Raw genomic sequence first — 12,902 nt, 5'->3', positions numbered from 1 at the left:
GCAATTTTTCTGCGGGAAACTTATTTTCTCTTCAAACACGCAAAAAACCCGAACCTCGACATGAGAAGTTTAAAGAACGCTAGCATTCGAAAAATTTCAGGGGCTGTTTATTGCTCAAGTTTTTTTTGTTTTTGTTTTTGACAATTACAAAAGGGCAGACAATGCTGAACTGTTTTCTTTGTTGTTGTTTTTTTTGTACAAAGCCTGTTTACTAAAATGCACAGTCTTCCTCTACCTGAATGAAGACTGAGCAACCACCAGGAAACGTCGGTAAAAAAAAAAAAGGCACAAAACAAGTTTGGTTTGCTAGGGAGACTGGCACGTCGCAACAACATTCGTGACTTTTTTAACACGATCCTCAAATAATGGCGCCTGACAATAAAGACTACAGCTGACAGAGTGATGAGTCGCCAGTCACGTTCTCGCGCTGCCCCTGTGGTGTCACGAGAGTAGCTTGCGTGCTCGATGGCTGTCGATAGCAGCCATCGCCTACAGACGCAGTCGTGCAGTTGTATTTCGGCTTCTGGTTTCATGCGAATGCTTTGCTTGATTGCTCGCATTGGACTTAATGCACTGTTTTTGGTTCCTCTCTGGAAATGTGAAACTTTGCCCACCAAAACTGGAATGGAGTTCAGCGAGTTATCAGAGGCCGGTTCCTCCAAACACGAGGACGTCTGCTGTCAAGGTCCCTTTCAATGCTGTTCACAGCACTGAACGCCTGCCTTTGAGGCTGTTTCATCTTGAAACCCGTCCTGTGTAGAATGAAGTTCAGATCAGCCAAAATATTTGAGACCCAAAAATGGCGTAACGAGATTGGCGGGGTGACTGGCAACTCGGCTGCTGCTACTACTACACAAACACTCGTATCAAACGTGCACAAAATTCTATTAGAGCATGCTTGTTCAGAAAATTCGTGAAACGCTAGAATTCAATTGTTCTACAAGCATAAATACTGTGGAGTGTTGATTTTCTTAAGAATTAAACACTACACTACGGTCCGCAATGGTTAACAAATTTTTTTATTTATTTATTTTAAATATACTTGCATCACTCACCAAGCATTTTTGTTCCATGGGTATCACAAAATAATTCAATTGGAACAATCGGAGAAATATCAAGTTCAGAAAGGCACTTGTGTGTCACTAAACAGTCACACTAAAAAAATTCTGAAATGCTGGGCGATTCTCAGAAATGTTTCTGTAGAATACGAACTTCAAGGCAATCACTGGTGAACTCGGAGTCGCTTCAAAATGTTCTTCTCTGGCCACAACTATGCAAAAAGCTGAAGAGGCACTTCGCACGTCCAGACATTTACTCCAGGCAAATAAATTGGTCATTACTTATGGTCATTATTTATGGTCTCAACATACTGCAGAAACGTTGTAACCGCCAGGTGTTTGCACTTTGTTCAAGGAATTATTTCTCGCACCAACATGTTGCACTGTAAAGGTAAGTTTTTTTTTTTTTTTTTGTCTGACCTCACGAAGGAACAATCAACAATCATCAGCACTGATCAAACTTGTCGAAGGTCTCGCACGTATATAAAATTGGCTCAATTTAACATCAAAAAGATGAGAAAATTTTCAAATACAAAACTTGCTCCTGGCACAACAGGAAATGGGCTATGCTAACAACAAAGACGCACAAAACGGATTTCACTTGGCATTTTTTCATATTGTTAAAAGGGGAAAAACTTTGAAGCATACAGAGACACGTCTAAAGGTGCACTTGTAATGGATTAATTATAGGAAAAACGCAAGCAAGCAACACCAGGCAATTGTAAATATAAATACTGTCGGTGATGTGATCGCCAAAAGACGCAAAGGCTACAAGAGTAGGCTACAGAGTTGTAAAAGGTCCACCGACTTATGCAAATGCTATTCACCATAAACAACTAGCAGTCTTGCACTGGCTGTTTTTCGTGACTTGGACTGAGCATTGAAATTAGAAACAATTAAAATTTTTCAGCAACAAAGTAATCAATAATCGTGCCGGGTGGCATGATTAGTCAAAAATATTTCATAATCTCCAACTTTTGAACGAGGGAATCCATGGTAAAATTTTGAGTTACAAGTTGGGTGTTCAGAAATAAGCTTAACTGCGAAAGCTGACGCAAAGCTTTGTTGAACAGGAGAGAATATGGTGCTTGAAAGAAGTACTGAAAAATGTTGGCGTTGTGCGGCAGTGTTCCGAGCCAAAAACGTTTCGGTGCACTCCAACAATTTGAGCTTGGTGCACCCTCGAAGCATTGAAAATGCTCTACACCAATAGAATGCCAGGTGAAATGTCTGCATTAATTTTTTGCCTCTTCTGATACTTGGTCAGTGAAAACATTGAGCCACATTCATTTTTTTTTAAAAGTCAATTTTTTAACCTTCCTTGATTGGTTTCGTAAAATGTAAAAACAGCGCAAGGTAGCTCAAACAACCTTAAACGTTGATTACTATGGTGCTGAACAATTCAATTTCTGTCACTTTAATTCTTGGCCCAAATAACAGTAATGCCCTGCAGACAACACATTTGTTATAAAAAAATGAGTTGTAGAAAAAGGCACAATTTTCAAAACGTCATATTTAGGCTACGAGTTGTGACAGAAAATATCGGTTCCCAACAACCATAGCATGGGATGAGTACAGTACACAGTTGGTATAATGGCTAGTACATAGATATACAACACCCTTTTTCCCCCTCTAACTAACAATGGGATCTTTGGCACATATTTTCAATCATCAGTTTACAACTTGATGTGGGAATAATACTAATTACGCATGATCATAGCTCCTACAATTATTACTATTATTACAGTTGCTCATGTCATCAACTTTGCTCGGTGGTATTGCATAGGCTATTTTGTTCTAGTATTTGGTACATTGACTATGAGCAAGACGCACCCACCTCTACGCAAAACACCATTTGTAAGTTCTCCAACAATGACCTCATTGCTAGCTCGTGTGTTCACACATTAAAAAAAAAAAGACAAAAAACTCTAGCGGTTATCATATTTAATCCAGGTATACAAGATGATCGTATAGCTGCTACAAATTGAATAATAAAATAAGAAAACAAATTCAACTGCAGTTTTCTTTGCATGGAAGGCTTTCACGTCTTTGCAGCCTTCAGGAAAAAAAAAAATACAGTGGTGATTTGCTAAACTACAAATGTTTGCCAACTCTTGGAGTAATCGTACCTTGCTAACCGCTTCCTATGAAGGAAGTCAAACCTGGACGTTTCAAATTTGGATGACCTGTGCCGGAAATTTTGGAAAAAAATGATGCTACGAGAATTCTTAAAATTTGATGCCCTGGGGACAGAAGGAAAGAATGCTTCGGCATGTGTCCCGTTCTCTCTCTATTGACTACTGGGCAACGCCAAGTGACAGCACAGGGCCCAAGCCACGCAAAAGCTGAGGCCGAAACAGCAGCTAACGCCTGTCGAAGTCACGCAACTAGTCGTGCCTTGTCCAGAGACACAATACTCACACACCAGAGTATTTAGTTTGGGTCTCTCATGTTGCAAAAAAATACAGATTTTGGAGGCCCGACAACCAAGGTAATGATATATTTCTCCTGTGAAATAATGGATGGCATTGTTCTTTCTGGTCAAAGCATAATTATTACCTCGTACTTTAGCTAATGGGGCTCATTTCCTTAATTGGAATATGTGGCTAAAAGTTTCTATCTCCTAAAAAGTCTGGAAAAGTTTGTCAGGTAATAACTAAATCTTGAGGAAACAAGTTTTGCAGCAGTAGACGAGCCTATCAATCGGATTGGAAAAACAACACCACTCTAACCCACGTCTTTATACGCATATACATGTATAAAGAAAGGGTTACTGTGCCTAAAATAAAAACTCTGTAAGACAGTAAGCGCACAAGTGTTAACATACGCGCATTGACTTATTTGGCACAGTTTCAAAAGCAAGTGGTCGTTTTCGGACCATAAAAGTAGTGTGCAGTTTTGTGCGTATACAGCATTGTTTGGGCTTGTGCGTACAAAACATCTGAGCATTTCAGGATGGCTTCTCAAAAACTGGTGGCCATTTTGTACGAGACAACAAGACTGCAGAAAGTGCGATACAGGCAAACTGGAACGACCGAAAACATTTTGTGCATGTCCACTCATATATTACAGTGCTAAAACGCAGTCTTTGGAATGTAGCACAAGTGTGGCACGGCTTCCAACTTAACTGAACGCAACTTCAGTGGTGATAAAAAAAAAACGAAGCGTGCTAATTTTTACGCTCGGTAGCAGAAAACGTGGTTTGCTTTAGCATAACCAGTGCATGCAGACCAAGAAAACAAGAAAAGACTGCGTGCACTTTGGGCTGTTGTCCTTGTATGGTTGCCACAACGATTGCATGCCTTATCAGTTTTTGTTCATCGCAGGCTTGCATGCCTTGTCAGCTCCGTTCATCTGCTGTCCTGTTTAACCAGCAATAAGGCAAAGGTGACGCGTCTTTGTTCATGCACGCACTAATTCTCTTTTTTCGCGTCCAACCGGTAACACCCAACTCCAGCACTTGCGCAAGAGTTGCAGACACGGATATGTTACTGCCCTAGTTTTGAATCGGGGGCGCGACATTTAGAAGGGAAGCCTTCGCAAACTGTGCCATGTCTGTAGTCCCATGGCGACCTGTCAAAATGTAACGTCGCATGTGGCTGGGTTCACGTTTGCCAAAGCAATGTTAAAAGATAAGCGTGCACAAGGGCTTAATTAAAAGGCTGACTGAAATGCACAGGGGTCAGGAAGATCGTGACGTGTACGGCTCCTAGTTAAAATGTATTGAACAGCATCTGTTCAAGAAACATTAAGAGTTGGTGCCGACCACACAACCAGGCATGTGAATCGATGACTTGAGAAGTGGCTATCGTAGCAACTGAACAGCTTCATACATCACATGTGGACGACTGATCTGGGTGTAAGACAAGTGCTGCCCACCGAAACCATTAGCAGCAATAGCAATCATGCAAGCGGTACGTATTGTTGAAATAGAGTGCAAGTGCCCCAGTTGAAAAGTTTGTGCAAAGCTACCCTGGGCTTAGAGGTGTGCCATAGTGGAAGGCTACGGTTTGATTAAAACACACCAAGAGTGCTCAAAACCTCCACCAAAACACCGTACGCAAGGGCATTTTTGTATTTCACCTCCATCAGAGATATGGTGTCTCCAGGCGGTAATCAGGCCTGTATGCCTCGGTAAGACACTTCGCAAGCAACGCTGCCTTTTTTTTTTTTTTTTACGTTTTCTTGCGCTAAACTTTTGTCTTAGGCTTACTTGCCCTCGTAGATGGGAGAATGATTTGCGTACGCATACATGAAAACAGAACAGGCTCTAACGACCTCAGAGCTCCACACAGTCCATAACTGATTTTTGGCACAAAAGAAAAAATTCCTTCAAGCAATGGGGTTTGCTTACCTGCCAACCTAACCTTGTTTGTATTTGGGAGATTAGCATATACACAAAAGTGAGCGTGTTGCGTGGTTTTCTTTAGCACATTCATTTCATTGTGAAATAGGATTAAGCCTCACGGTAGAAGTCAAATCATCGGGTGGAAGTCCAGCAAAGGTAATTTTGAAAATGGCCCGAAACCAGTGTACCAACAGCCCTTCAGATAATGAAGCAAGGCTTAAAAGTGGCCGTTTGTTTCTCAAGAGACTTGGCGGAATGAACTCTCGCAGAATGAAGTTACGTCCTGTTTTCAGGAGATCTCAGGTTGCATTCACATAGGAAGGAGACCAGATCGGAATGTTGGTGACTTGGCATGCACAGATTAGCATACCGGACCCATAAGTGGCTACGCACTATCTGCCAAGCAACGCAAGGTAAACCTCTTGACATTAGACCTGTTAACATATCCAACTATTTTCCGTAAATTCGTCACCGTAAGCGGTAATTGTTTTTTTAACTTTTGCCTAAAATATCGTCAGTGATCTTGGTGCCCATTGCATTGAACTAAAAGCACGTGAAGATAAATGTTGCGGCAAACAAGACAAAGCTTTCAGTCAAAATGACCAATTCAAAACTGAGAATAGCCCCCCCCCCTCTATCACGCTTTATCGCTTTTTGCTCCACCCGTAAAAGTCCATAAAACTGAGGAACTATACGTTACCAGACCATAACAGCCTTTGTTCCCAGGGCTCTTGATCCAGGATAGTGCATGTAGTGGAGTCTTTTTGGCCACTCTTGTACACTTCAAATAGCTTTTCCTCAAGCTAGCAGCATTTATGTAACACAGGCTTTTAACCTAAATTTGTTTGTGAGTTAACGGCTATGGCTAGCGAGCATCCTTAAATGTTTTATGAAAAATGCCGATCAATTAGGCTGTTCATTTGATCAGGAGGCGGCTGCAATCGTTTGTTCAAAACAATGGCAAAACCTACAGTGTTTTTCCGGCTTTGATACTCATCTAGAAATTGAGGATGACACACTGGCATGCATCATCTGGAATTTCCTTTTGCCCCCACCTATCAAACTGGTTTTCTGACGAAAGGAGCCTAGCTGTGAAAACGGTCAAGACGATGAAGTCAAGACGATGACTGAAAGTGTGCGAAAACGGCACTGAGTTAGTAAAATCTGTAGTCTAAAAAGGGGCGTTAGGCTATCAAGAGGTATTGGATGGTACGGATCATAAAGATGCCCTATCAAGTGCATTGTAAAGGTGCTAAACTTTTCTGGGCCCTCCGGGATTTCGCATTTTTGAACTGCTTTGGTTAGCCACTGAAACGACCGTATTGCATACTGCAAAACTACGGACGTGCATGCTGGCTGTTTCTGCATTGTGTTCGGCTTTGGCTGCGGTGCACCCAATTATAGCGTGTTTGTGCGTGCAAATGAAGATAGCGTTACCCAGACGGCTTTTTGACAGACACCGTCGAGACTTCCTCCGCAATCCCGCAGAGGTTCTTGCCGACGGCTATGTAGAGGTAGCCACCGTTGCCATACTCTGGACCCCAGGAATTGCGGACGATGTAGTACGGCACCTCCCCCCGCAGGTCGTAGCCGACCACTTGGACGGCATGGTTCCTGCCGGTGTCGCAGTGGTACCGAATGATACCGCCCAGGTAGTCCTGCCAGGCCGTGGCGTCCACGGCCGTGACCAGGGGACCGACGTTGGCGATGAGGTCCAGCATCCGCTCCTCGTTCCCCACTAGCCTTTCGCAGGTGTAGTCCGCCAGTTGGGCGGTGACGTCACTGCCCGGTTGCCTGCAGCTCCCCGTGGTGGCGGTGAACGGGTAGGCGGACTCCGTGACCAGCCGGATGCGGTTATCGCGGAGCCACTGCATGGCGGCGCAGGTGTCGCCGCCGTTGCAGCCGTGGTTGGAGTTGTTGGAGCAGTCCACCATCTGCTGCACGCTGAACTGGACGAGCTTTCCGGTGCTGATGGCGTACATGCTCTCGACGTTCTCCACGGTGCTGATGGCCCAGCAGGCGCCGCAGTTGAGCTGGTTTTTCACGGGCGTCACGACGCTGCGGTTGCGCCAGTCGAAGTGGTCCGGGTACTGGCCGGGCGTCTTCTTGCTGCTGCCTCCGGACGCCTGAGCGGAGAGGAGCAGCGGGTTGATGTCGTTGTCGCTGATGATCTTCAGTTCGGGAAAGAGCTGCCCGAAGATGTCGTCGAGACCTCCGATCGGCGGCGAGAGGAAGCCCTGGCGGAACTCGTCGGGCGTGAAGTCTGAGAAGCGCGTCAGCCCGTAGCGAGCCGTGTCAGTCGCGTTGCTGTTCTTACGCTCGATCCGATCGACGGACGCGCGGAACGCGGCAAACCTTTGATCGTACTCGGCTGTCCCGGGTTTATAGCTCTTGTTGTAGCGGACCACGTACTGCGCGAACGCGTCCTCGACGGTCGGCGCCACGATCGGGTGCTGCGGGTCGTCGGTGGGAATCGTGATCGCAGCGGCGGCGGCGATTGACAGGAGCACTGGGAGCAGCGGAAACTTCCGCCCAAGCGGCGACGACGTCGTCGTGGCGCGGCGCAGCATCGTGCCGTCGCGTAGTACGTCCGCTGATCGAAGCGAACCGTCTGCTGCCGAACTGGCGCGGCTATCTCGTTCGAAGACATCACATATCGAAGTTTCACTCCCGTTATCGCATCATCCGTTAGCCTTTATCGTCGCGCGCTCGTGACAGGAGACCGCGGCGCCGCACGGCTACCGCGCGCGCGCCAACCGCGCCAGCTGTTTGCAGGCAAACAGGCATTGCGTCAAAATTGGATTGGTTGGTTGGTTGCGTGGCAACGGGTGCGTTCAGTTCATCTGCAAAACGTAAATAAAAGTTATTTTTGTCGTAATATTTTTGAATTTACAAAAATAAAGCATAATTAACATTTATTTTTGGTTATATATTGTCACTTTTGCTAATTGATACTATTTATTTTACCTTTTTGGTTCCTTTTTTTGTGACGTCAAGCATACGTCAAGTTTCTAAAAGAAGCACTTTTTGAAGCAAACTGAACGAGCTACTTGTCAAAAACTGTCAGGGTTAACCGGTTTTGATTTATAACGCAAACTAATCATTATTTGTTTGTAACAACACAACTGTCAAGGCGGTATAACCAGTCTTAACACCGTCGTTTTGTCAACTCGCTGCGCTCCCTAGGTTTCCCCCGCTCGGGTAAGAGCTGGCATTTTTTTCCCGCGTTCAATGTTTTTGTTGTTATTTCCAGCTCGCTGCGTGCGAGCGGACGCGGCTTTGCAAAACAAACGGCTCGTCGAGAATTATCATCGATGCACAGGAGTTTAAATGAGTTCCTGCCGAGCCCGCTTGTCGGCCCTGTTCACGTGCAACAGTGTCAAGTCGATCGTGCGTCGGCAGTCTGAGCTGCACGCGCTTCGGAGTAGAGCGTTCTACTGCCGCTGCGTCGGATCCGTCGGGAACGGTAGCAAGTTTGCCAGGTACCTGCATCGTGCCATTCATACGATCTTTGCATTTTCCCACCTTTTTGCACGCTTACAGTGCACGCGAGCCGTTTCTAAGCGCCCGGACGCTTTCACGATGCCCGCTTCGATGCGGGCCTGAATGGAACGCTGGAACGCTCCATGGCCTGCGTCTCGGGGAAGCCCGGGAGTTCGTCCGAATTTCTGCCGCGATGTCGCGCGTTTTATAGTTTTCAAGACGGTTTCTTAAAGCGTACAAAAATCTTCGCTTGTGAGTGTTATGCTTGCCCGGCGTCTTGTAGTTCACGCCGAGCGCCTGCACTACGAGGTTTTGGTGCGCAGAACTTGAGCTGGCCAGTCGTGACCTGCACTAGCGTCGAACACGCCGGCGCGCTGTTTTCTCGATGCCGACTTTTTAGCCGTTGCGTGTACGGACTGCAGTCTCCTAGACTTTGCTTGCAGTCGAAACGTTAGGAGAGCAACGTGCGCAGATTCACTTTGCTTCAGAGTTTTACATACATCTCTTAGAATTTTTTTCTTCAGGGCACATGTGGCGCACACTAGCGCAATCAACACCGAGGGCGATGTTTTTAGCGAATGCTGTAGCTAATGCATAAAAACCATGGTAGTTGTCAAAGGGTGTGCATAGTGCATTCGAGATGTCTACTGATGTATTCGATTGCCATCACCTTTTGAGAGCCCAAGGCAAAGGTAACGATATGACATCTAAGTAATTTAGTGTCGTCAGGGCAGAAGCGAGCTCATTTCAGTGCTGTCGCCGTTAGCCGCATTTGTGTCCCAGTTTGTTGATGAAAAACGCTTGTATTTGACCCTAACCTCACCAACTGTCTGCGCAGGAGCTCAGGACAGCAGCTGCTTTCTGCCATCAGGATGGCTTCTACTTCCACAACGCCTTCTTCAGGTGCTGCAAAGCCCAACCGGCTTGCGGATGAAAAGTCTCCGTACCTGCTGCAACATGCCAGCAACCCTGTGGACTGGTGAGGCAACCAGCGCTGAGGGCGATGTTTTTAGCGAATGCTGTAGCTAATGCGTAAAAACCACGGTAGCTGTCAAAGGCTCTATGGGCTCTACGTGAGCGGGTGCGTGTGGCGGCGACCTGGATCTGGGAGGAGCGAGCTCGCGCCAAGCTCGCACTATGGACCTACAGTGCACGCAGAAAAACGATCAGCTGGGAGAAGTTCTGTGATAACTCTCATGGTAGCTCCCTGCTGTTCGAGGCGCGCTCGGGAACTGCTGTGTGGTGGGCCAAGTGCAGAAGGCAGGGCAAAGTGTGGTGTGCTGCGTGTGAAGTGGAGGAGACATTAGAGCACTTTGTGCTCCACTGTAAAGGCCCAACCACATGCACGCGTAAAACCGACGTACTCGCGCAACGATGTAAACCGGCGTACTTCGGCGTACACTGAATGCATTGGTACGCGCTTGTTACGCCCAAGTCAGAGCCCGCCAGACATCGGCGCAAACTTTCGGGCGCACGGTGTTGATGTACACCTCTGGCGGTGATGTTATCGGCGGTCAGGTCGCATAACAAGACAGTGAATTGATAAATAAGCTAACTTCACCATTCATTATGCGATAAAACGAAGTAATTTGTAAAATACGGTGACCAAACAACCGGACAGAACACGCGAAGCAACGAGCAACTATGGGAGCAAGGCAGTTGGGGTTACGCCAAACGTAGCGGAAGGGTTTTGTGCCTGCCAAGTATGTATACTAATCCTTAACGTTTTTAATGTCCCATGAACTGTTTTAGTTGTTTCTGTATTAAATATACGTATTTTTGTGAGAATAGGCATTATTTGCTTTATTTGAGTTAAAATGTAGTTGAACTGGTCGCCAAGAAGCCGAGGCCGAAGTAGTCGAGTCACACTGCGCGGCGCATTGGTTTACGCGCGCGTTGCGGCGATATGTGGTTACTCGCCCTCTCCGACGTCGTCGTCCGGCGTAAAGGCTGCGGCGTATGCCGATGCAGGCGTACGTCATTGCGCGAGTACGTCGGTTTTACGCGTGCATGTGGTTGCGCCTTAAGGCAATCCAGCCCCACCAGCCTAGTGGGACCACACTAGAGCGGGAGTTGGGTTTTGAGCTAAGCCAAACCCCAGGGGGCGGCCCAAGAGTGAAGAAAGATGGAGTAGCGATGGGAAGGGAAACGCAGGTAGTGGCCACCGAGGGGGTGAAACGGCGTCTTGAGAACTGGTTTGTAAAAGGACGTAGGAGGAGTGGCGTTGTAGGCTAGGACTCGTGCAGAAAAATTTTCCGGACGTTGTGTTCCACCCGTTGCAAAGGGAACAGCCATCAAAATAACATCATCATAGTCATGCGGCACCAAATGGAGTCCCTCAAACAGTTTCGTTGCACCATAAGCTGTTTCCAAATGCTCCGTTGAGCACAAAGAAAAAAAAAGGAGGGCGGCAGAGTACACAAACTTGATGTGCAGGCAATAGCTTCAGCGCCTTTGACTGTTGCAACCCATTAAAGGGTTACAATGTATAAAAAGGCATTCAATAACTCTTGGGAAAGAACAAGTCTGACCTCTGTGGTTTGGCGATTCCAAAAACTTGCCTGCCCCCTTGGAATGTGCAAAACCTGTGACTGTCCAGCTGATGGGCATCAAAGGCAGCTAGCATTGCATTTGCAAGGTGGCCAATGACTACTGAATTGCTAGAGTTGTGTACTATAAGCCCCAGACCTCTTGCTGGGGTCAGCTTGTATTGTACACTTATTTGGTGGCTTTAATATAGGCTTTTTTATTCTGTGCATGTGGCACTTGAGTACAGACCACACGTAAGTTGTACACTCGAGGCTTAGGTGGATCTTGAATAGAACAAACGCAACCTCTGATTTTCATTTGTATCAGTGGTACCACGTTTTTTCTCGGAGCAAGCTATTCGCATGAGCAGTCTGAATTTGAGCCACAATTTGACCCAGAGCAGTGCTTGCAACAGTGCTGACAGCCATAACATTGATGGTGTTCAGGTGGCATTGGGTTCATATTTTGAGCAGCTTAAAGAGTGATACATGATCTGACTATGTTTGGAGTCCTTCACATTGGTGCTGCTTTAATAACGAGGGCCTGGTTCAGTCCAAAACTACGATATCTCCTCAGCTATGCACCTACTGTGTATCGCAACCTTCTGTGTGCAGTCAATGGCTGTTTCCGTAAAGAACTTTAAATTTTGGTTGATCTTTGGAAACTTTTATACTGTATAATGTTGCTACCATCCCTGCTGTCAGTTTTTGCAGCTCTTTCCACAAATTGAAACTGGGCAGCCTTGCGTGATTGGTTGTGGTTGCAACCAGTCTCCACATGTCTGCCCTGAACAGCATGTAGCTTTTGCATTAAGATAGTGGATGGAGAGGAAAACAGGAGTTTTCCATGTTTAAATATTTGGTGCTGGCTAAAAGGATTAAAGGCTTTTTTGAGTATTGTTGCTTTGAGAGCAGTGGACGTTGCGCAAAGCAGGCTTGATTGGTGCATGTCCAGGTGGAATTGTGGCCTGGTTTAACCCTTTGAGGGTCACGGCCGTACATGTACGGCATCGGCAAACACTTTCAAAATGGTTAAATGACGTACATGTACGGCATCGCTTGTATCTTTAAAAAGCGCGCCTTTTTCGCCAACGTCTCATGCTTGGCATGTGCTGCCATACTTCGGAAATACGTCAAATTTTTTGCTTGCGCCGATGGCGCTTTTTTTTTTTTTTTTTTTATGATTTACTTCAGCGGCGCGCCGGCTACCGCCAACCGGGTACACGAGCGCCTCTCGCTTCTTGCGCCTGCCACAGACCAAGGTTGCCTGCAAAACTGATGAGACTCTTTCCTCGTGTCTTTTTTTTTTTTTTTGTATTTTATGAGCGATGCGCCATCTATCGCTCTCGCATCCGGCCGCGCGCGCCCGCGGGCGCGCAGGAGCTGGTTTCGGTATCGTCCTTCAGGCGCTTCCCGCTTTTTGCGCTGCGAAACAGATGTCTATCTGATTTTGATTCACTCACAAGGTGACGGCTTGTTACTCCC

At 46.4% G+C, this 12,902-nt stretch overlaps 2 protein-coding genes across 4 annotated transcripts in view; one reads left to right on the top strand and one right to left on the bottom strand.

Moving 5' to 3' along the window:
- Window positions 1–1,000: 1,000 nt before the first annotated feature.
- LOC144138874 (cathepsin O-like) lies at window positions 1,001–8,185 on the bottom strand. Its single transcript, XM_077671372.1, has one exon. It carries the CDS (start codon window positions 7,974–7,976, stop codon window positions 6,840–6,842), a length of 1,137 nt encoding a protein of 378 aa, XP_077527498.1. The 5' UTR covers window positions 7,977–8,185; the 3' UTR covers window positions 1,001–6,839.
- Window positions 8,186–8,437: 252 nt separating this feature from the next.
- The window catches only part of LOC144138864 (spermatogenesis-associated protein 20), a 501,846-nt gene continuing 497,381 nt past the window's right edge, over window positions 8,438–12,902 (top strand). For 2 of the 3 annotated variants that reach the window (XM_077671362.1, XM_077671364.1), the window contains exons 1-2: window positions 8,614–8,888; window positions 9,728–9,868. In XM_077671362.1, coding sequence (XP_077527488.1) covers window positions 8,737–8,888; window positions 9,728–9,868 — 293 coding nt within the window. In that variant the 5' untranslated portion in view covers window positions 8,614–8,736. The other variant, XM_077671363.1, reaches the window with a different exon arrangement.

This window comes from Haemaphysalis longicornis, unplaced genomic scaffold (genome assembly GCF_048455015.1).
Source record: "Haemaphysalis longicornis isolate Haplotype H1 unplaced genomic scaffold, Haemaphysalis longicornis Haplotype H1 scaffold_5, whole genome shotgun sequence".
Classification (NCBI taxonomy): domain Eukaryota; kingdom Metazoa; phylum Arthropoda; class Arachnida; order Ixodida; family Ixodidae; genus Haemaphysalis; species Haemaphysalis longicornis.
Note: the sequence above shows the minus strand (reverse complement) of the source record. Positions and strands in the feature narration are given on the sequence as shown.

Coding starts and splice junctions, on each gene's coding strand:
- LOC144138874 (XM_077671372.1), bottom strand. CDS start 7,976: ATGCTGCGCCGCGCCACGACGACGTCGTCGCCGCTTGGGCGGAAGTTT.